Raw genomic sequence first — 24,987 nt, 5'->3', positions numbered from 1 at the left:
GCACTTTAATGGTTTTAGTCATACATGGAAGAATCAGGCGTAATTATATTTAGGTTTAAACAATTAACCTTTAACTTAAACTATTACTCAACATAGCCACTAGTTTCAAAGCTAGGAACTCTTTTTTTGTTCAGAATATCTATATATGTCTACATTTGTGCCTATGAGGCAAATGATTAGATCATAAAACATGCACTGAATCAACAAATACATTTGATGAAGTAAAAAATACTTTTGCTGGGAATACAAAATAATTTGAACAGCTATATAAATGTGTAAGAATTTGTAGGTTTTTGCTTTACAATATTTTTTATTATTTTCTCAAAAACTAAGTTAGATTTTTTCAAAAAAAATTGACATTTTGAAAAATCTTTTTTTTTTTTTTTACTAATGTCATAAACCCAAACTTTTAATGTGTAAAAGAACAACGAGACTAAGAAAAGATGTTGTAAAACAGATGTGCTCATTATATCTGTCAACAGTGACCTCGGTTAACTGTGACTGTGCCTGTTCTTTTTTAAGGTATAACAGTTCACTCTGTTAGACTCTCAGAAGTGGAGCGCAAACAGTTCTTGATATGAACCAAAGATGGCACCGAGAGCACCAGTGAAGAAACACAGGCACCGGTGTGTGTGCAGAGATATCCCACACACAACAAACCCTAAAGAAAGGTCATCACCTCACGCTTTCACTCGCACAAACTGTCCACAAAAGTACAAACAAAGTGAGTGCAAACATGCCATGTGTTGGTCTGATGTAGAATCAAGCCTCCTCCCCTCCCCCCCCCCGGTGGGAGACACGTGCATGAAAGGACAACTGTGGACAAAGGTCCTGAAAAACAATATATCAAAACACAGAGCCTGCACGGACATCTTAAAAGAATCTGTGTGTGTGTGTGTGTCGCGACGTCTTGTTTTGACCTAACATTCCTTGTTTAGTTCCTCTCTTTTATGAGCATCACTCCAGGTCGAAATGCATTTCACTGAAGCTTTTCCTTCCTCTTTTCGTGGCGCCACTCGACCCACGTTGGACAACGACATAATTAGAAGATTTCCGGGGTTTCCTTATATTTAGCCATTAGGCTAGCGTGGCTACATTTAGACACAACACAGGGAGAGATGTCCTTAAAATGCATTCATTCCTCGACATCCTCTGGCGTTTATTTTTAGAGAGTAACATTAAAAATACCACAGTGATAACTGCTGTGGGACCTGGACTAAAATGTGATCATGTAAAGTCTGGGAGCCACAATGGAGCTATTTTCATTCACACTCACTACATAATGACGTGGCAGGGGAATAATTCACAGGTCAAAGCCAGGTATCTGTGTGTTTGTACTTAATGTAGCACTAAAAATAATTTGTCTCCTGTTGACTACACACTGAACGCATCAAACTAAACATTTACTTTGTTTTTACCAGCAGAGGTATTAGCTTTTTAAGAGGCAGTTTTACTGTTTACCAAGGGCATTTTTACATCATTTCACAAGGCTTGTAGGAACATTTTATAATTATCATGTTAGCTCTCATTTAGCTTAGCTTATAGTCTGTTGAAAACCAGGAGCGCCCCTTTCTTTTCCTTAAAATAAATATTTAGTAGAAGACTAATAAATGAATTAATAAACAACTTTACATTATTTACAGCATTGTTTTCATTTTTTTCTGGGTTTATAATTGTTATCCTTAAGCTAGCTGTTCAGCTTATGTTAGTTTTCATGGACGATTTGCTTAGATAATGTTCATATTACAAAAACAATTATTACCTGTCACAGGGAAAAACTTTATAGCAGCAAACTCAAAGGTCTAACTGCAGAGTGTCAGGTGAAGACAGTGTGTGGTACGTGGTGTGAACTGTGAAGTTGTGCAAATCAAAAACATGTGTTGACAAACAGAAACATGAGGAGAAACAGGACCAGAAACTGAACTGAATGACCTCACACACACACACACACACACACACACACACACACACACACACACACAAGTTACACAATAAATGTTTAATTACACCACACAGTTGAGTTTTACACCCACGTCTGGGAGCAGATGTGCAAACAATGCAAACCAAATAAATCCGATGTTATTATCCCGTTGATAATAACAAAAGTGTGAGAACTATTAGCTAAAAAAAAAAAGTGAGGTAGAAAAATGTCACATAAAATCACATGTTTTATGTTTGTGAGATTTAGAAAATGTGGTTAACATCACACTTATTCTGGACCCTTTTGGTCACTTTTTTCTATGTTTTTTTGCCCTCAATTAACTCACAAATATCTTTCTATTTTTTTCACTTATCAACTAATCAGATAATATCAATCAATGTGACCTTGAACATATAACAATAACCTTGAACAATAACCTGTTGTTTTGTTTGATTTAATCAATGTTTTTTTTTTACTTTTTCTGTGAATAACAGGAAGAAGAGTAAAGACACTGCTGTAGATAATAACCTCGTAATGAATTTAAAGTCTACAGGCTGATTACACCGTGTCAATTAAAGGTGCATTCGTGACAGTACAAAACAAAACATAAATCCAATTTAAGATTCTTAACACTATTGGATCCAGAGCAGAACCCTGTGTGAGCGCTGGCCTCAGCCTGAGTTCTGCAATTAAAGTTCTCGTGCCACTGAGAAAAACAGACCACTGTTGTAAAGACAAAATTGCGAGTTTAACCAAATAAAGACAAATGAGTGCAGGATGTACGGCTTCTTTTTACCATGGGAATGTACACGCACGCACGCACACACACTAACCTAATTTCAGCAGCCAGCCTTCTCTATCTGGGTTGAAGAACGTGTGCGTCAGGTCATTCCCATCATCCTCTGGGATCTTGAAGGGTTCACTCTTGATGCTGTCGTACAGATTCTATAGAGTAAAAAAAAATCTTATTGGCCGTTCCTTTGCACGAACAGTGAATGCAACACAACACTGACAGGTTCTACTAAAGTAGACAGATCATACTAACTAATCATGATTTATTAACCATGTTGTGTGTTTCACACCCAATAGTGACAAACTACTTCCTGTCCTCTTCCTACTGTTTAAAACTGAATCCAAACTGATTTGACACGTGTTTTACTAACATAATCTGCTAATGTTGTGCTACAGCGCACGCATTAGTCAGAGCTAATCAACAAATGGCTTCACGGCGCTCACCCTGAGTAGCTCCTCTGGGAGGTCCCCCCCCTCATTGATGCCTCTGTTCATGGAGATGAAACGCTCCACGGGGGGCTTGTCCCTGACATTGGGATTGTGTAGACTGGTGTTCAGCATGATGATGGCAAATGACAAGACGTAGCAGGTGTCTGTGGGAGAAATTATACACAGGGTGAGTGGAAAACCAGAAAGAATGTTTGTCCACCTATCATTTTTTTCCACTGCTTGGAATATAGGACCATGGAATGTACTTTTTTTTTTTAAATTTCTTTATGGTTTAAAATTTGTTCAAGATTTAAGAAGATTATTTTAAAAGCAGATATTTCTGTTTTGTGATCTTTGTTGTCTGGTCTCTTGCAATAAACACAGATCAGATTGATGATCAATTAATTCACCAATTAAAAAAATCTAAAAAAAAAAAGTGTGCAGCCGTAAAATCAATGAATATTTAAAATATAAATAATTAAATGTGAAAGTTACAGTTACACAGATACTCTACAAATGAAAAAGTGTGATTGACCACACACACGTGTCCTCCTGGGGAACGTCCTCCCCCTCGTCCATCCACTCACTAACTGCTGCTGTCATCGGCCTCTGTGCTGTGATGTATGAGCGTCAGTGTTACACATGTGAGAGATGACCGGTACCTGACGTCTGGGTGTGTCTCCACTGCACCACATCAATATTCATGGCCCTGGCTGTCAACCGTCCACTCGGCTAACACAGAAGCAGCAGAGCTGTGGGCCGAGACTGCACTAATGACCTCTATTGACCACCGATCGATATCATTATCGCGGCTGGAGACATGAATGCTGATTACAGTGTGATTATTGGCCCAGCTACCAGGTTCTGAGGGAAGTGGGCCGTTGGCCAAGTAAAGGAAATAAAACAATTTCTCTGACTTTATAGCGGAGTATATTTCTTCTAAATCATTGGCTACAAGGTTGGGTTTTTTTTCTTTAACAAGTTCATCTGTCTTATGAGGAAAGACAGACAGTCAGAGGCATTGATCTGGGTCTGGGTTGGTCTGGCCAGCCAGCATAATCTGTTTTGGACTCAGTCTGACTCTCAAAGCTGCTTCTGTGTGTGTGTGTGTGTGTGTGTGTGTTTGCACAGTACCTGTGGACTGGAAGACGCCAGGATTGCATTGGCAGTACCTGGAGGCGAACGCCTCCATCATACGATCAATCTTCTGGGCTTCACCCGGGAGTCTGAAGCTCCACAGAAACTGCCTGCGACAGCATCAGGAAGGACAATCATTTACTGACACGCAGTGTAAATATCGACGCACATACAGTACATGGATGTTCACTGTAAATAACAAACGCACAATGCAGTAACTGTGAGAGCCTGTAGAATAAATTAATTCTGCTGCCTGCGTCTTGGTTTAAAAAACACAAATACTTTGAAGTAATGACACTGAGAAGCAGCTGTTGGTGTTTTTTTTCCCCCTATCGTGAACAGGAAATGGATCAATCAGCTGAGATAACGTGCAGATTGATCAACAAGAAGAAGATTTTTCACTGACTCTTCTATAATCCGTCAATCGTTAGAGTGGTGTCAGCAACCTTTAGACGTGGAAAACATTTCAGAAACTGTGAGAACAATGTATTTACAGTTTTTAAAAGTAAAAAGGCAGCGGCTGAGCCATATTCTGACAACCTTTACAAATGAAACTTTACATTTAAAGGAACAAACAACTTTTTAGCCACAAATTATATGCTGTAATCAAGTGAAAAAAAAATGCAAATTACTGGTTTAATTGTAACCTTAGCAGCTTTTAAAAGGGAAACTAAGTGGAATAAAAGCTGTCGAAAACAAAGCTTGTAATTCAAACCTTTGAGCACATTTAGCAGCAGAGCTGACCTTTCATCCATGGACTGTATACAATCAAGGTTTTTATTTTAATGGGGATAAATGGATTTATGGACCAAAGTCCATCAAATATCATTCATAAATGAAAACTGAACAGATTTTCTAGGTTATTATTCTCTCTCTTCACTCTCCAGATCAAGGCTGATTCAGTTCATCCAACAGTTTAAGATCTCACGTATAAGAGTCCAGTCTGCATTCCAGGAAAATCCAGGATAACTGTGTTGTTGTTGTTTGGATAACTTGGAACGCACAGTTCCAGAAGTCAAGGTAATTATCTGTTACGCACAGTTCCAGAAGTCAAGGTAATTTTCCAAAGGCTCACAGTTAGTGCTTCACAGAGTTTTGGTGGTGGTAACGTAAAACACCTTGAGAACAAATGTCACAGACTTGCGTCTCTCTTCAGTCTTTTCACTCACCTTAAAGCTTGCACAAGATTGAGGTCTGCAAACTCGTGGAGCTCCACAAAAGCCTGAAGAACCTTGATGTTGAAGTCGTCGCTGTAGGAGACAACAGGACATATTTACCTACGGAAACAGACTCTGTATTTCTAGTTCTATGGGAATATTAAACTTCAGGGTGAAGTTGGAAACTGGGCGCCTGCAGCCTGACAGCTCCTGCTGTGTGATGACACAGACAGCTGGAGATCCCTGACGTTTGGACAGACCATTCCATTGACTGTGCTTTGATAAGAACCACATGTTCACCCAGTTAGTTCTCTCGTTGCTGCTCTTCTTTATGAATCCAGACTAACAGTTAACTCAGGCTGTTTGGTAGAAAACAGAGGGAAAACCAGAGAGCTCACCGTTCCCCCAAGTAGTCCCCGATGACCGTTTTGTTGAGCCCCTCTCCTTTGTAGAGGAACTGTGCAATGTCTTCTGGGGTGTTCTGGAGAAGATCGTTCTCCAGAAGAAACTGGATCCCCTGTTTAATCAGAGAGAGCATATATGAACTGATGTGGGCCGATCAGGTCACAAGTCGACCATTAAATCTTTGCACAGTGGTGGAGTAAATCAGTTCAGATCGTGTTCTGACCTTTTTGGGGTCCATGTTGAATTTCTTTCTTCCCATGGCGACTTGTTTGTTTCTTTGTGAGGCTTTGCTGCAATTAAAAAAACCCAACAGGAACATCCATCATGTGACGGTTAAGGGTGTGGTCTTTTCCCCAGGCTGCCATGTTTGTTCAGTAGGTCACTGTGTGACGGCCTAATTCAAAACGTGACACGGGGGTGTTTGTTTTCTGCTCAGTGGTGAATGTACAGAGAGATTAGACTGAAACAACAGGGAGCAGGAAACAAGCTCCGCAACGATCCACAAACTATTTTTTTGTCTTAATAAACAAACATAAATGCGTATTCTCACTCTAATCTGACTCTAATTTTAATCCTAATTTTCCAAACTAAATTCTGACCTGGACTCAGTCCAACAATCCAGTCCAACAAACACTGTTGACTAATATTTGGTTAAGGTACTGTCCCACTGTCCTACTTCTTTCCTCAAACAAAAAAGATCAACATTTGACAGGTGTGAGGTTTACAACAGATACACTCATAGCTGTGAAGGGAATACAGTATAAAAGCCATACAATGTCAGGTGGTTGGCCAGTAATTTGAACTGGTCTTGAGAACTAATACCGTATTTTCCTGACTATAAGTAAGTCGCACTAGCAAAAAAATGCATAACGAAGAAGAAAAAAACATATATAAGTCACTCCTGAGTATGAGTTGCACCAGTGCCCTCTAGCGGCTGTCGGTATGAAAAAAACTAACGTGAAATTATATATTTTAATATTAACAAAAACAAAAATCAACAGTGTAATTTGAAGAGCAAATGAATTAAATTCCTCAATTTGAAAAAAATGGAGAGATCTGCTCAATACTTTTGGGACACACTGGACACGGTTTGACAGTGAATTTTATTCCACACCCACCTCTCCCCCACACAGGTCAGCTGCTCGATCTCAGTCATCACCTCTGCGATCTCAAACTTCAGCCGCTGCGGAAACAAACATTTAAAGTCTCTTATTCTCTGTTCAGTGATTAGTGTTTCATTACAGCTAATAAGAACACACAGCAGGGCATTCAGCTGCAGCTGGAACAAAAAAAGAAAGAAAAAAAAACAATGACCCAACGCCACCGTTGCATAACATTTAAAAGTCTACTGTGCAGAGTTTAGATCGAATTGGTTTACTTTCCATTTCCAGGGCCAGGAATGGAATATGATATAAATTTAATGAGGCTTTTTATAAGAGATGACTCACCTGAAACTGAATGAACTGTTGTTATTATTTCATTAAAATGAGGCCTTTTTTTAAAGAAAAGGTTTTCTTACAAAGACTTGCCTTATATAAAGTAAAAAAAGTGTTGTTTTTTTTTCTTTTTTTATAAAAGATCACTTTGTCCAAGGTGCGTTGAGAGAAACCTAACCCTGTAAACACTCACCATCTTTATCTTTAAAAATCTCTCTTGGCATGAAAAAACTGTGTATATACAGTATATGTATATATATGTGTGTGTGTGTGTGTGTGTATAGTTAATATTTCTCTAACAACTGATTATCTTTCAGATTTAATATGATACATTTTTACTTAAATACAAACACATTTACTGAATTGTTCCACTGTAGTATTAATCATTCAAAAGATCCCATAGGGAAACCCTGTTCAATATGACAAATACATTTTTTATTGATTTACAATTGATTTTCTCAGAAGAAAAATTAACATTAACATCACCAATATTTACACTGTATTTCTTACTTCAATATCATCCAGGAGCTCCTTTTTCCTTCGCCGTATGTTCGACAGCTCATCTCTCTCCTCCAACGACAGGTCTTCAGGCACTGGGAAGTACAGAACCAGGAAAAAAAAGGAAGAGTTTGTGAGAGAGAGGGAGAGGACGACGGGCAGGGCTGCGAGAATGAATTAAAACCTTTTACTTCCCGATCTGTTCATCATCGTCACAGAGATTAAATGTAAGAGTGCATTCCTTTTCAATGACGGTCGATTAATCTTGACTTCAATTAAGAGCCTGACAGACAGAAGTGCTGTGTAATAATGAAAAATAAAAATCACCAATGAAAAAAAATGTGAAAGAGAGAGCAGTCACAGGTCGTGTTGTGTTCGTGGTCCCTGATCACCTGCATATCTGTCTGCAGCTTCTCTTTCCTGATGAGAAAAACACGGAGCAAGGAAAAACAACAAAAAGATCAAATCTCAACAGGAAGTGAGATTTTTACTGGCAGTTGAAAGTTAACAATCTGGAATATTTCACCTACTGTCATTGCCAACTCTGACACTGAACTCCACCAGGTGAATTTTACTGCTTCTATCAATTATAATCTGACAACAAAAATATATAATATAATATATATAATATTTTAAATAGCACCTTGTTACGCCTAGCCACTTTCACTGCTGTAGTAGTGAAGTAAATGTTCTTTGTTTTTTGGAAAGAGAACGAAAAACAAAATAATAAATGAACCATGAAGTGCACTGGTCGTTACACAGACTTTAAACACACACTGGCTGATAAAGGGATGATAACAGAGAAGCCAGGTGTGGGAGAAAGGCTTCTTGTGTTACAAGCAAATAATACACACACAGAAGCATCCTTGTAAAAAAAAAAAAAAAGCAGACAATGTCCATGAACAATGTAGTTTGTGTTTGACACACTAATACACATGCACAGAGACCACTGAGCATCTGCCAGGGTCCGCCCCCTCAAATATTGGCTCTCAGATAGTCAGCGCTCGTGAAGCCCTCGTTTGAGGTAATTAATGCTGCAGAAAGAGCGAGAGAGGGAAAGACAGAGAGAGAGAGAGAGAGAGAGAGAGCTCACATGTTATTACTGTGTGAAGAGTGTACTGTATACACAGATCAGTACACATGTGTAACAACAGACAATGAGTATATAGAAAATTCAGACATCACAGCAGAAAGGTATTTAATTCTGTACCAGAGGTGTGAACCCCCCCCCCCCAGAGTCCCCTACTTATCCATCATTTACTCCTGCCACGTGAACCTCTCCCCCAAGACCCTCTTTGAAGACCTCCCCCACTTTCCTACACATCAGGAAAAAAACAGTAATCTATGTGAGAGCGGGCTGACAGGAAGTAGGTCATTTAAACGCAGCGCTGCTACAGCACACTCTTAGCTCACTCTCTGTCCGCCTCCACATTGCAGTGAAATTTTGGGGTGAAAGCAGATTCAAGCTCTGCAACTCAGAAATTTTCCTCCTCTTCCCATGAGTGTTTGAAAAATGTGAGAAAGTTTTCTCCATTCGCTGCATTTCTCCTTCATTCTGATCCCTGTCCTTTGGCAAGTTCTGTTCTGTATATAAGCCTGTGACAGGAGTGTTGTGGATCATTAGGTCAGGATATTCTAGATAAATACAGATTAAGTTTACGCAGAAGAGGAGTCAGTCAGGAGAGCAGTGACCAGTCTGTTGGAGATTCTTCTTTGACTGTGGGAACATTGAACAGTCAGCACCAGATGACCTACGATCTCTATTGAGGCTAATAAAAAGAAGAAAACCAGAATAAAACATTTCCAAACTATCCTGACATTCCAGCATCCAAAGTGCTGCAGGAGCAGACACCAGGCTCAGCAGACATCTTCACACTCTCTGCAGACCCTGTTCTCTCTTCTTGGCTTCAGCCAAACTCTCTCATAAAGCAGTAATTGTGGAGCAGAGAGACCCCGCAGGCAACCTACGTCTGTAATGCGCAAAACACTCCGCCGTCCCTCCTCCTCGACTGAAGGAGCGCGGCTGGACTCCAGAATGGGACTAATTGTCCGAGGTGACAGATCAGTGTTTGGTGCATTGTGGGACACGCAGAGTGATCAGATATCACAGTGAGGGCCACTGCTGACTGGACATGGGCTGCATTATATGTTGGAGTTTGGGAATCTGTGTCTTTCCATAAGGGAAGGCGCTTATAGAGAACCAATCTATAGCATGAACAAAGACTTCGTTTTTAACCCCAGGTCCAGTGACAGATTACCGATGCAGTACCACTCTCTGCCTTTCCATGTGACTTAAAACAACTCTGTTACAGCTGTAATCGATACAACATTATAACAGCTTTTTATCTCCGGCTCATCCAGGATTCACCAACAAATACGAAGTACAAAGACAAGGATTAATCATATATTAACAATTACTGGAAAACTGTAATCTGGTTAACAGCATCTTTGGAGGTCGAGGAAATCATGGCCTTTTGTAATCCAGCGAGACAGATTGGACATCGACTGAGAGTATGTAACGGCGCATTGTCTCAGTGTTACTCCTCGAGATTCTCACCACATCAGACTTAATTTATGACAATGTTAACGGACAGAATGATATCTGCGGGGCTTCGACAGTATTTACATACTACAAACATTCTCATCCTGACACAAACCATGGATTCAGGCGACAAAGCATAAAAATCAACAAGCCTTTATGTTTCTGTAGCTCTTTATCCGCAGCATCTGTCTCTGCTTAGTGAAAACTGAAAAAATTATTACTGTCTCTGCTTAGTGAAAACTGAAAAAGAACAACTCTGGCGGCGCTCATCTTCACAGTTATTGATATCCACTACAGCTGTCACACTAGTTGCCATTTCCTGACACAATTACCCCTAATATTCCAGGCTTGGAACCAGAGCTGGGTGGCTGGGGGATGATCCGTAATTTGTGGTTAAGTGTCCTGCCTGGACAGATTTAGACAAAGAGTTTGATTTAAACACTCGTCTTCTGAATGGTCAACCAACTCCCACCAACCCTGCTGATCGACCACTGTGTAACTGTTTGACTTCATGTTTAAAGAAGAAGGTTATGTCCCAAATACATTGGTACAGGTTCAGTTCCAGACTAAATTCAGTTTGACTGGTTATCAATCTGGGATCTAAAATTGATGGTAGTAGGAAATGACTGCAATACAAAACATGATAATGGTTTCAAATTGTTAGTGACTGGTCGCCCAGTTCTAACTTGACTAACTTCTATAAACACAGCTCACTTTTTGGTGTAATTTAAAATCTTGTTAGACCTGGCATGTGATAAATTAAAAGAAAAGAAATTATTAACATGTTTCTCTATAAAGGTTTTGTGTCTAAAGCTAAGACGATTATGAATGTTAAATGTTGCCAACCAGTAATCAAATAATTCTCAAATGTAGTCACAGTTGGTTATTGACATCATTAGGAAGTGTTTGAAGTTGAGTCATAAGACTGTTGAAAACATCAGTGATGATTCTCTCTGCTCTAAATAGAAGGAGAAACTGATCACAAGCAAATGATTTGTGCCACAGGTTTCTGAGGTCTTTTAGACTTTGACAAAGCCCCTGAGTCCTGGTCTCATTAGATAAATACCAACAGGCAGTTGAAACTTGCAGAGATACCATATTAACCCATAGGTTAAATGTGAGTTTGCGCTCGTCCTTACACATTCTGTAAAGCCAATCAACTAATGGCTGAAAACCAAACAGGGTTTTGAATAATACATCACTGCCGTGCTTCTAAGTCAAGTCATTAAAGGCATCGTGGAAAGATACATCGGTCCACAAACAGCTCACTGTCTGATGAGTGTGTGTGTGTGTGTGCAGATCTTGATAGATAGATTGGTATCTGATTGTTCATGTGAGTGTCTGGTCTTTATCAGCAGATCACTAAGTTAGATGATTAAACGCCAGACGGTCACATGTTCCCAGGACTCCTGGCACCAACGCCAACAGAGCAGATCGACTTCTACATCAATTCCTCTGCTTAAAGTCCTGTTTGTACACTCAGACATTCTAAATGGAATTTTAATGCAGTTTAACTGAATACTAACTGTCATATTCCAAAAACAAACGAACAACCTTAAATCATAGCTTTTGTAAGGTTTTTATGGCTCTTCTCTAGTTTAAAAACCATGAAGAAGTTAACATCGTTTAAAAGGAAAAACTAACTACATTAAAATTAAAACTGGCGTAAAAACCACAGAATGTTAGCAAAAAGATTACATTTTTGTTTTCCAAAAAGCTACAACCTGTCATTAATATTAGCCAAGGTTTATGTGTTAATGAGTCATGACTTGAATATAACATTTTCTAAAACAGCCATTTTTAAATAAAGACAGGGACCAGGACAATGATAATCCAGACAATTGTATATAGTCGCATATAATGAATTCCAACAGTAGAAACTGAATGTAATCTAACACAGTGTAACCTTTACCACGACAGTTACAGAGAAACCAGTAAGCTGCACATTGGCCATTCAAACCAAAGTCAAACTATTCTGTGATCCCAGAGTGAACATTCCTCTCCAGTCATTGGTTCAACAAAGTCGGTGAAACAGTTCCTGTCTTTTACCAGTCTGAGTGGGACAATAGAAGGGATGTGTGCCATGATCAGAACAGGGGATTTCTGTAACAATAGCAACCACGCAAACAGCTCCTAGTTGCTCCGACCACAGACTAATTGCAGATCACCTACGTAAATGCCAAACACCAAGGCTGCTGCAAAAAACCCAGCAACTCTGCTGGGTTTAGACTGACGTAGGTTCACAGGTAAGAGTTGTCATGGCCGGTGACAAAAGCAGTTTAAAATACTACGTACCACAGGTTTTTCCCCTCTCTCTGGTTCCCATGATGACTGACATGCCATCGGCAGAGGCCTCGGCCTTTCTCTGATGGTTGGTCCTGGATGTGACTGTGTTCTGGTGGAGCTTCACAGTTTCTGTGGTGCGTGTTTCCTGCCCATGTACTGTAAGCTGCAATTGTGGCTGGTAGGTGTGTGGTAATTGTTTTTCCCCGCGGCAATACACCTACTCACAGCTCTCTATCATGCACAGACACACAGCAACATGCACAAAATAAACACACACACACACCAAGACTGTTCTGCCTATTGACAGATGACAGTAGTAGCATGAAATAGCCCACATTCCTCCTACTCAAACCACTCAGTCTGGTCAGACCGGCTCCATGCACCTCCTCAAGTCTCATCATTTCTGTTTACCAACTTATCTGAAATTCACACCAGTTTCCACTCATTGTTTTTTCAATACTCTGTCCTTTACCTCTTTCAAGGAAAACACATGATCTAAACATTAGGGCTGTCAATCAAAAGGTCAACCTTTCCTTCACAGAGTCTTAACTGCAGGTGTGAAAGTGATGATGGGAGGTTGGTCTGCGTTTTACATCACATCAGAAACACTGATGATCCAGGCAGAGAGTGTTTGCTTTAAATCCAGTCCACCGAAACTGGAGAAGACGCCATTTTCAAAAGCAATTTTAACTTCAGAAATGTGTCTTTAATGGACTTCGATTATCTTCAGTGTTGCAGCAGATGTGAGTTTGAATCCATGAAAGTAAACTCAGGGAATGTTCCTCAGTGATACCTGGTCTGTAACTACACATGGTAACGACCGATGAGACGAGAATTTACTGCTAAAATCCTCACCGTTTTAAATGTTACAATCATCCGAGAAGAGCAACAACATTTACATTCTGCCCACTCATTCTTCATCTACTGCATCTGAATTTTGTTTTAGTTCAATGTTAAACGACAAAATGTCAAATTCTGTAAAATAGATCTGCTCGCTCCATGTTCTATTTTTACAGAAAGTTATTTAAGGTTTACAGCCCCATCTGCTGTGACAATAAAATTAAATGTAAATTTGTTCAAAATTGTGGTCTATTTAAAAAATCGAATCACTTAGGATGCAGGTTTGTGAAGGGCGGGACTGAAACCAGTTTTACTCGTAAATGACAGTTAAGGTTGATAAACTAATTATTCGTGGGTATATTTTGTTGTCTACAGGCCTTTCTTTACTTTGCAAAGTAAACGAGTCTGTTTACATGACTGAGACGGTTAGTCGGACGATGAACTGGTTTATTTTGTTACCACTGCCCAGACAGTAAAAACACTGCCTAAATGAAAAATTACACACATAAGATAATTAGATAATGCCCCGAAGGAAATATTCTACATCCACCAGTCAGTCTGTCAGTTATTCATGAGAAACGACTGCATTTTGTCAAATTTCCTTCTCATTTTTTGTTCTTTTAAAATAGTCTGACTGACTCGTTTTGGGGGGCACTGTAGGTCATAACATTGCTTATTCCCACGTTTTCTTCTTCGTTCATTACTCAGAGACTCCCTACAGTCCTGTTACACCCTGGAAATAGCTGCCTCTTCAGCCTACAGTCTGATAGCAAGACTGTGAGGGGGAAGATTTTGCATGTGAGAGAAAAGAAACAGAGTGGAGGAGGCAAAACCGCAGACTGTTCATATTCAGACCCGGGCCTTAAAGTAGTGCAAAGATGGAACAGACAGACGAGAAGGGGAAAAAAGAGGTAGGACAAGGAAGAGATGCTCCAGCTGGGACTTCACTTCTCCTCAAGACATCAGGAAGTTGAAGAGGCGGATGAGGAGGAGGAGAAGAGAGGGGAAAAAAGTTAGTGTATATCAGACCTAAGACCTAAGCCAGGATTTCTTCAATACACTACATGTGGGTGGGGAGAGTCTGATCACCTAGCTTCAGCAGGTTTTAAAGAAAGGGTTTTTCCAGATGATGAGCATCTGCAAAAAATAGCAAATATCTGAAATTAATAGAGACTCCTTGGACTCAGTGTTACTTGTCAGAACACGGTACCACAGTATCAGTTACCCTGCACTTCCTGTTCACACATGATTATAAGGTGTTTTTAATCTTACACATCTTGAATGTCTCTCCCTCATCAAACTTAAACAGTTGCTTTCTTCTTCCTTCGAGGCGCTGGAAGATAGAGTGCTGGATAAGGTGTGTTTATCCAAGAAACTAAAAACACGTTTGACCTCCTGACAGCCCGCAGGCATCAACAGCATGACAACCACAGATGTCCAATAGGAGCTGCTGATGTTGTCAGCATCGGCGGCTGACACTTCCCTGGGGGAAACACAGTAATTAGCCATTATTGTTACAGTTTAGATGACTGACTGACTCCATATTTGAGGGAGTGTTCTTTGGCTTCTGGCCGTGGTACAAGAGCTACCTAAGAACCTTTGTCCAGGTTCTGTCTGGAGTGTATGGAGGAGCTGATGATGACAGAAATTCAACATGACGGAGGTGGAAGGAGGTCAACGAGAAGATTGAACGCACTTGTGACGGAAGCGAGAGGCTGCAAACCACTCACCTCCTGATAAACCCTGAGGGGCATTTGTATGTGTGTGTGTGTGTATCTGGTGTGTGTGTTACAAGTGTGTGTGTTTACAAGCCATACAAGATCATCTATCAAACCAAATGATCATCTGTGATGGCACTGACATTGATGTATCATGAGGTTCAAGTTGTTCGTGTGAAAATGTGCATTGGGAATACAGAGGTGTGTGTGTGTGTGTGTGTGTTTTAGTAAAAAGTCTATTAATTTGAGCCATTTTCTATATTTTGTACCGTCCTGAAAGGGTTAAAACAAACTCTGTTTGCAGTTTTAATATAATTATTTATATATTGTTATTTAGTAAAAGTAATTTTAAGTATTTAAGAAAGCTTTTACTTACTTATGGGATTCTCATTTCACAAGTACTCCCAGTAAAAAATATTTTAAAAAAGGATCAACCAAATATCAACAAGCAGCTTTTCCTACTTATTGTGGAGACTTTTGACCTCCGAATGTGCTCAAAAAATATAATAATATAATAAAAAAATGCACAATAACATGTTTGCATGTGTAGACACTATAAAAGCATTATGGATAAAAAAAAAAAAAAAAGTCTTCTGAAAAAAGCCCACATTTAAAGCAATTATTTCTCTGCCGTTGCAGAGCATGCTGGGTGCTGTCACTGTGACCAGTTCTGTCAGGGCTGTTCACTTCACTGTGCTGCTCACTGTGGCAACAATAGGCCTCGTGTGTCTGCAAACAATTAAACCATTTAAGGGTCAAAGAGAAGGAGAAGGGTTCAAAAAATGAGGAGCGGGGAGCCGAACACCCCGTTGACACTTTTATCATAAATCATGACATATTGTATCAAGAACACAGAAGGGGACAGGGCTCTCCTGTGTGTTTACGTCTTTCACGGCTACCGCTGAATATTGTGTCTACTGTACAGTATACTGTACGCGAGTCTGTGTCAGTTTTATAACACTACAGTGAGAAAAGTGACAGCGAGCTGCCAGAATCCCCCCTCCTGTAATCCATCATCCACATCGCCACACCACTTGATCTCCATTTGTCTACACTACGAGAGGGGGTTGCAGTTCACGGTAATCCACAGTGTGAGCATAAATGAACTCCATATAAAGAGATATGCTCATTGACGGTCACGTGTGCACGCATTTTCACAGGATGAGTGGAACAGTGGAAGCAGAGGAGAATGAGATCCACACAGCTGCACTGAGCCGTGCACCACTAACCTACTTTGAACATCTGACAGTACACAGAGCGACTGCAGCAGCTAACTCCCCACAGCTCTACGTTCCCTTTGAATCCGTGAATCCTTGGGTTCGTGTTTCTGCTTCTCACTCCTGAGCTCCGTACACAGAGTGACTTATTGTACACACATGTACATGTGTATATACACACTGACAGGATGCTCATGCAATCTCTCAGAAAATCAAGGAGGGAATGATGGGGAACATGGGAGGCAAAAAGAGCTCAGCTGTTTCAGCAGGTGTGCAGTCAGAGCACATCCTCTCTCCCTGTGAAGGAAGAATAAAGTTTACAACATGCAGCATCTTCAAGAAAAAAATACCAAGAGTGAGCAGGGGCTGGAAAAAGACAGAGCTACGGCAAAGACTGAAGATGTGCTGCGGTAGCTTCGTGACACGTTGACCCCCAGAGTGAGTCACACACAGTGTTACAAATCCCTTCTCAAAAGCCGAGCTGGCACTGAAGTGGCAGTGCCACGCGCCCCAGGAGGGGAAGCAGGAGGGCTCCAAGAGGCTGGATGCTGGCCAGATGCTTAATGGCCACACACACACACACACACACACACACACACACACAGAGCTGGAAAACAGTTAAGCAGAAAAATAAACCATTTGTTTGGAGAATACTGAGAGCTAAACACGAAGTCGACCCTGAGTTTTGTAAACTAAATATTTATTATATTGTCATGTCATTGTGGTTTCTGCTGCTTCTTAACTCACTTTCACTTTTAAACATCAGTAAAAACTGAGGGGGAGGGAGGTGAAGACAACTTCCTGTATAGTGCACACAGACTGCTAAAAAAAACCCACTAAACTCTTGTAGGTATGTCTTAATATTTGTCTCATGCAGCCAATGTCAACAGTCGCAGCTGCAGTATTAAGATTCCAAAAAAATGTTTGGTTAAGTACTTTCAGTGGCCACCAGGGTTAGAAAATGATAGTATAAATACTGACTATTTCTTAATCATGTGCATCAGTGGTGAGTTACCCATACAGTCAGTGAGTCTCTGGTACTCTGAGTCAGTGATTTGGCCTTTTCTGGAACTTTCTGGAACTGACACCATTGTCGATAAATAGGTATTAGATACAATTTCATCCAGGGCCTGATTTAAGGGACATGCATAACAAAGTTTGATCATCATTCAACCACCCACAGCCTGTATCCTCCTAATGCCAGTTTCAAGAGAGGAGAACTGGGGAGGGATGTGTGGGGAAAGTCATCCGGCGTATAAACTTCAACCAAATAACATATTCCAGTGTGAGGCGCCAGAGCATTTCAGGAGAGGCTCGAAATGAGGAAAAAATAAGCCAGAGGTTCTGTCCGAGCATGAACCATGAGTTTGGCAATACCAGGAAAAATGTGGCAGAAGTCATCAGGAACAACCTGAACATTTATTCCATCTCTGTGGCATAACGTCCATTCCATCCATTCCATCCTAGTGTTAAAAGAGAGAAGCTCACAGGGCAACAGCCAAAACCAAAAGTCAGTGCCAAGAAACAGTCCTCCCTTACAAGAAAAACTTCTGAGATGTCCTCCAGCACAGATAAACACTTAAAATAACATAATATGTTCTTCACATGGGAAATAAATCCTTATTTTCTGTGTTGGAACTCCATAGTAGGAGTGGGAAAATGTCTAAGCTAGCTAACATGCACAAAAAGGTTACAGGTTCAGAGAGAAAGGAGAAGGACTCTGCTGCCAGAAAAAAAAAAAAACACAATGAAAATGTTTTTTTCTTCTTAAAAGGAGGGCGCTGATGTTAAGCCATTGAAAAAAAGTGACTTAAACTAATTTTTCTGTGATGGTGACGCCATCAGACAGTAACGCTGTTCAGATCTGTTTCAGTGTAATTACTGCTTTTGTGTGACAGCCTAAAGATAATGAATAACAAAATCTAAAGCAGAAGTCTGGGTTCTGCCTGAATGGAAAGTCTGTATATAATATAGGTTCAATTAAGAGGAAAACCTGCTGAAAAACAAAAATGTCAACAAAAAAAAAAGTGTTCTCTAGAAGAAAAAAAATCTGCAGCACTGGAAAATATTGGGACTGTGTTGTGCTTCCATTATGTGAAGCACTGGATGTACTGGCAGCCAGAGGGGATACACCTTTTTCCTGCATCTTCACCAGGTCAAACAATCTCCGTGTTCTTATATAATTGTTCCAACCTCCCTCCTTTATTTCCCTCCCCCATTTCCTTCCTTTTCCAATGGATCTGAAACCCTCCCAACACCGCCACCATCTCACACGCCGCACAGTCTGAGAGCAGAGAGCCATGAACCCAAAGTCCCGCAAAGGCCCAAGTGGAGCAGGACGTTCTTTGCCCGAAATTCACTTCAGCACATGGCTTCAGACTCCTGAGACATTTGGCACGCTCTGGTTTCTCTTTCTTAAGAGGAGAAAAATTACTTGACATGCCTCACGTCTTCCCTCAATGAGTCCCTTGACGGTCCGAAGGCTACACAGACACAGCCGAATAATTTGTGAGTCTGTCAAGCAGTAGATCTGTACACTGGGCAGTCCCTTAGATGAGGTGGAAATTGGACACGCTCTTAAAAGGCAGCTGAACGTGTGCTCCCCAGCCTAAGAATTAAAATCTTGCCAGCAGTAATGTGAGAACTCTAAAAAGGTCCTTTCAACTTATACATTTCAAAGGCAAGAAAAAGGTCGGTCTTTACACACATAATTTGAAACGTAGCCCCCTAATAACACAAGCAAATTGTAGACCAAAGCAATCCCAAACCAAACTACTGTGTTACTGTTTTCAACCAATGAAGTGTAATGTAAGGTGCTCTCTGGGAGGCCTGACTCAACAAGGACCCTCTTTGTTGACTGCTTTACACAAGGAGCTCATGCATGCAGGCAGACTTTAGTCTGTACAGTAATGTTGCCCACACACACAGTGGACGGAGGTCAGCTTCATCACCACGCTGGGCTCAAAGTAACAACTCTACCTGTGTTATCACAACAAAGGGGCATGTTATTTGACCTCATTTGGTCTAAATCTGTGTAATATATCATATACTAATCTGTAACTTATCAATATAATTTCACCCTATTATCATTTATTCCCTATTTAATCCATTGATCTTGGTCAATGTCACTGTAGATTGATTCACAGTTATGATAACATTGAGTTAAAATTTTCTTGACATTTTTTCATATTAATAATTCCATTACATGGATTAGTCACTAATAAAAAACAGGCATGAAACAAATACATCTACCTGCTGGTATTTGTCTTTCTGCTCCAGCAGTATAAACAGTTATTTTTTAATTGTTGTTGGATTAATCACGAGTGATCCTAAAATTCTCTGTGATTAATTAGATTGAAATTTAAACTCAATTGATAGCACATGGCTCTTAATTAGAATATAATTAGCAAGGCTTGAGGCTTCACCCATCCTTCCTTGTAGCAAGCTGGGCTGGATTCAAGTCAAGTTTGCAGAGTTCTTTTTTCTGTACGCAGCATCCTGTCCCTGCATTGGCCCTTACTTTTGTTGAACCCTAATTTAATTCATAGTCACAGAAGCAGGTTCCCCGAGTGTCTGCTCCAGCCTCCTTGAGACTTGAGGAATTCATCCACAACCTTAAAACTAGAAGATACTCTGTCAGGCTAATTTATTTTATAGCATAATTCTCTGTTTTCCTCGGCGCTTGACAGCATGTGGGTCGAGGGGAGAAAAAAAACACAGAGGCGTCTTTTCTACTCCAATGACAAAAACAGAAATCCTCAACATAGCAGGAAGCTGCTGGTGCCGTCCTGCAGACAGGAGATGAATAGCTCTGAGAGCTTAGGGCCCAGTCCACCGTGTGTGTCTCTTGTCACCTGATTTGAGCTGCAGTGTGCCATCAACCAACAGACCACACACACACACATACACAGAGACTAAGCTGCCAACTCTGAATGGCAGTAACTGTAGGCACCAGCGGGCATGCAGTCCAGCCAACAGGTGCCATAAACGCTCCGATTCACACCCTACGGGCATCATTCAAAGTCACCAGAAAGAACACAGTGTGGTGACTGTGAGTGTATAAAGCCGTCCAGTGAACAGGACTAGCACTGTACTGTGGAGCACAGGAGCCGTAGATGCATCAGAGGATAGAGGATCAGTCATGCAGAAAAAGAATGTGCAGGTCTGCTCAGTCAGACAGACTGAGACTCAGCACAGTATTGTGGACTCTACGTTGGTTCATTGTTTCACAGCAGTATTCTCTGTACTTGCTTTTAACATGCCAACTGAACAGCAGTCATTCAGTGGGGGGGGGGAGGTTAGACACTGAGTGTCTGGGAAGTGGCAGCAGAACAGTTCTTGGGAAGTATATGTTGTAAAAAAAACTGATTATTTAGCCTTCATCTACATTATGTTCTTAGCAGCGTGAATGTTTGTAAAACGTGCAACAAGTTGTTCATGACAAGAGGATTTATTTAGTTGGAATATCTAGTTCAGCGTCCTTATCCCTCTGTGTATTTCCCTGGCAGAGCTCCACAACTCCCTGGAAATGCTCCAACTTCGGTCTAGTACCTGACTCTACTGAATACCTCACACATCACACCGTCTCTTCCTCTCGTTCCTAATCAGACATCTCACCGTCGCTGCTACTGTGGCTCGCTCCTTTCTGCAGTTAACAATTTCATTGTTCCTGTCTGGACTAGTTTGACTCATTATTTCATTCTTTTTTTTCCTATTTTTTTTGTTACTGTATATGTGACCGAGCAAAATCTGCAATTATGCATCCTAATTTGTTCAAACTGTTCATTACAGATTAGGTTTACAAACTAAAATTTAAAAAAAAAACACAACAAAGAAGAGAACAGTGTGTTTCTTTCCGGGGACAACACGCAAACAAATTATTCCAGATGAGGAGACAAAATGTGATATAAATCACTAAAACACCAGGGCTCACATGAACAACACACACACACACACACCAAAATCAAATAGATCGTTTTTCCTGCAAACAGAAAATGGGAACTTTAATTTCTGTGACTGTCCATGAGTCAAAGTGTGTGTGTTGGGGGGGATCGGGGGGGATAAATGGTCCCAGCTGTTGCCAGCTATCACTGGTTGGCATCAAAGCTCCATATGTCTGTCTGAGGGGCTCTGGTGACGTGTGCCACCGCTGGAGGCCAGTCTGGACATACACACCGCACAATGACAGCGTTATGTCCCCTCCCACTCCCACTATTCATGCACTACCCCGGCCAAGAGTCACATCCTGCAGCTCTGCGGGACGTGATCATAAGGAACTGAATAAGACTGGCTTTGAGAGGTGAGACAACCGCGCTGTTTCTTCTCAGCTACAGGCTAAACTTAGTTTATCAAGATTTGCTGAATTTGCTGATGCAGCAGTGGGTCCAACGGGTTCACAGGTGTCTGACTGAGTATGTAAAGGTTCCACGGCTACAGACCCAACATACATGAATTAGACCCTCAACAGTGACTGACCAATTTTTTTTCAGGAAAACCAAAGACTGTTTCCTGATTCCTCAGTCTCTGAGTCCTGCCCTCCCTCCTCCCCATCCTCCCCTACCCCCTGTGATAGTTGAGTACATTTGCATATGTACATTCAGCTCGTGTCACCAGCACCAGACCTTTGTAGTGGCAAACATTTTGCTAAGTATTTGAAGTCCTACTTTTTTTTTTAATAAAGAAATTGACCTGATCATAAAGTACAACTTTTTTCTTGCAATTAAATACGATATACTGTTCAAAGTGACATGTATTTCCTATAACAGCACCTTGAATTCCCCTGTTGTTGAAATGTGTTAAACTAATACATTTGCCTTGCCACAACATTTTACTACTTTGCCTACTGGTCATAGATAAAGTTGGTGTGTGGAAAACACAGCACTGTGTGCTCTCACGATGTGGACCTTGGTGAATTGCACTCATGATTTTGTTTCAGGGAGGACTTAAGGTGATGTTGTAATTGTAGTGAGATAATGCCTGGAAGTTGTTTTTATTTAAATTTTAAAATGCAAATGGGAGATGCCTTCTATCTGTACTCTACCTCCACTTGGCCTAGAAAAGCTGCAGTAGTAGGAAAACTACCGCTCAGGGAAACAGACACTGCAAAAATTCCTTCCTGTTTTATCAAAACGTAATTTATACTATATTTAATTTGGCATTAAAATTAAAATAGATAAAAATGTAAAAGAAAAGCATGAGGTGTCAATAAGAATACTAAGATTGATTCTCAATTGATCAATATAACTAGTTATCGCTAAAATTTGGTCAAATCATTTTTTATATGAAGAAAAGCTATGGTACAGGGTACACAAATGCAGTGGTTTCCAAAGTGGGGGGTGGGCCTCCCCTTTGGGGCATGAAACTAATACCGGGAAGAGGAGCAAGGGAATTGATATTTTCTTTTTTTGTATCTAAGAGGGGAAATTACACTGGAATGTATTTTGGTTCAATGTTATTAGTCGTTTTTCAGTAATTACAGTGTCACATGTCAAAGTATTCCTATTCCCTTAACAATACTGAGGTAGCAGCTGGTAAGAAAAAAACTGACTGGAAAGAGGCTGACAAGTAAGAGTGAAACTGACAATAGGTTTGACTTAGCCTAATTCAGACCTGTGAACCACCATTTGAAAACAGCAAGACTATATAAGGCTTTTTCTTGTGGCCAGTGAAAAAAACTGTTTGTTGTTACAATGTGTTTCTAAAACATGCATGTAAAAAAACACAAAGGTCTCTTTAAATGGTACAGGACTCAGTGAACATTTCTCTCTCAGAAGGTGCACGAATCGACGGTTCTCTTTCTTATCTCTCTTTAACACATGTCCAAACCCTCTGAGCTTTGCTTCGCCAACTTTCTCTAACTTCAGCTGCACAGACCAAGATGTAATTCGTGTTCACTTTTACCCCTGTCCAGCCTGATCAGCCCTGAGTATTAGAGATGTCCTGACACAGAATATATGATGATAGCGTTTAACTGTGCCACTGAGTTCATAAAACATTTTGGCCACAGCACCACTAACAGAGGTACTCGGGTGTTTTATTACCACCTTGTGTATTAGTCATCACCCACTGAGTAGGTCAGTGTTTAAAACCCAACACGTGCAGCAAGCACAAGTCCTTTACCTGATCTTGAACCCGTCATAACACAACACTCGGTGATTCAAAGTCAGATGCAGGAAGAGCTGATGATGGAGAGATGACTGTGAGCAGATTAGATTAACGGATTAAACTGAAGGGAACATAATAATAATAATAATAATAATAATAATAATAATAATAATAACTCTGTGAAAACACCAAGTCCTGTATGACAGATACAGATACAGAGTCTATGACATTTTCATCATGAACATTGTTGTCGTCAATGTTTCATGGCAACAGCAGGCTGTCGCGACAATGAAATAATCTGAAAATTAGGATGATAAATAAATGCAATTGTGTCATTTTTTTATATGTATTATTTTACCTTGGTTGTCGTCCTCCATGCCTGTAGCTTAAAAATCAAGACACCCCAGAGAAATAAGGTCAAGGAAACTTCCGTTGAGCGTTAACGTCTTATTTAGGGTGATTACGAGTGAGCTTTCAATTTCCACGTCGCATCTGGTACACAGGTTGTTCCACGTGAAGAATGTTCGTTTTGAAAGAACGTCGTGGCCATTTAAGTCCCACAGACAGCTCCGTTTCCTGGCGGTGTGTGTTTCTATGACAGCAGCAGCAGTGACGGCGTGTTCGCACACAGTGGCCCCGGCGTGTTCTCGTTATCCCTCCGTCACTTCAGCAGCAGCAGCAGCAGCCTCTTGGCAGAGTAGTTGTCATGGTGTCAAGGGTGGCAGACGAACGAGACGCACGCAGGAAGTACACTAATGACCTCTTCAAAATAAAAGAGTAGTACCAAATAACACGCTCACAGTAAGGACACGGCTTTTACCTTGGAAGGTAGAAACAAGAAGTCTCTATCCCATCTCTGTGTGTAAAACGACACTTGTGGTTAATCCCACCCCAGATCCACTGTCCCGTCTGTGCTCAGCTCTCACGTGACTTTATATGAGATTATACTAATCAAATACATCGATCCGGTTAGCATTGATTATTTTTGCACAAAAACTCTGTATTTTTATACTCAGTGTGTGTGCGTGTAAACATGAATATTAATACCTCAGGCAAATCAATGTCCAATTCTATTTGTTTGGGGGCAGGGATGGGGGTATACAGTATATAAAAATGACTCCTCAGCAGTTTGACCAACTCAAACACCTGACTTTTTTCCTTTACTGCAACCTACTTTGTTTATTTTCCACATTTTTTACCATTTTTCTGTGTGCAAACCCACAAAATGTTCTTTAAACAAGAAAAAAATAATAAACCAAAGTCTGTATTAGAAGGCAGTGTTAGATATGTGTTGCATTAATTTACTGTAGTGCACAAAGTAATGCAAGACTCAAAAGTATAAATGTCTACTTCAGACCAGACTCTTATATAAGATGGCAGAACTAACAGGTTGGGATACAGTGAAAAGTAGAATTATACAGACAGAGAGGGGGAGAGGGAGGGAGAGAGAGGGAGGGAGATCTTTGCAAGTGTGTTTCTACAACACACTTGGTTTCAATTATAGC

General features: G+C 40.6%; 1 protein-coding gene across 5 annotated transcripts in view; it reads right to left on the bottom strand.

Moving 5' to 3' along the window:
• Positions 1 to 24,354, bottom strand: part of LOC103393018 (cytohesin-3) — a 29,407-nt gene extending 5,053 nt beyond the window's left edge. The window contains exons 1-10 of one of the 5 annotated variants that reach the window (XM_025064561.1): positions 23,841 to 24,354; positions 23,498 to 23,574; positions 7,788 to 7,870; positions 6,960 to 7,024; positions 6,065 to 6,131; positions 5,835 to 5,953; positions 5,449 to 5,529; positions 4,277 to 4,389; positions 3,158 to 3,306; positions 2,755 to 2,866 (exon numbers count right to left, since the gene is read on the bottom strand). In XM_025064561.1, coding sequence (XP_024920329.1) covers positions 2,755 to 2,866; positions 3,158 to 3,306; positions 4,277 to 4,389; positions 5,449 to 5,529; positions 5,835 to 5,953; positions 6,065 to 6,131; positions 6,960 to 7,024; positions 7,788 to 7,870; positions 23,498 to 23,516 — 808 coding nt within the window. In that variant the 5' untranslated portion in view covers positions 23,517 to 23,574; positions 23,841 to 24,354. Of the gene's footprint in view, positions 1 to 2,754; positions 2,867 to 3,157; positions 3,307 to 4,276; positions 4,390 to 5,448; positions 5,530 to 5,834; positions 5,954 to 6,064; positions 6,132 to 6,959; positions 7,025 to 7,787; positions 7,871 to 12,612; positions 15,166 to 23,497; positions 23,575 to 23,840 lie in introns of those variants that run through there. The other 4 variants (XM_025064560.1, XM_025064559.1, XM_025064558.1 and 1 more) reach the window with 4 other exon arrangements.
• Positions 24,355 to 24,987: the final 633 nt, after the last annotated feature.

Source organism: Cynoglossus semilaevis, chromosome 17 (genome assembly GCF_000523025.1).
Source record: "Cynoglossus semilaevis isolate Cse_v1.0 chromosome 17, Cse_v1.0, whole genome shotgun sequence".
Classification (NCBI taxonomy): Eukaryota; Metazoa; Chordata; class Actinopteri; order Pleuronectiformes; family Cynoglossidae; genus Cynoglossus; species Cynoglossus semilaevis.
This window is presented reverse-complemented; position numbering and strand designations above follow the sequence as displayed.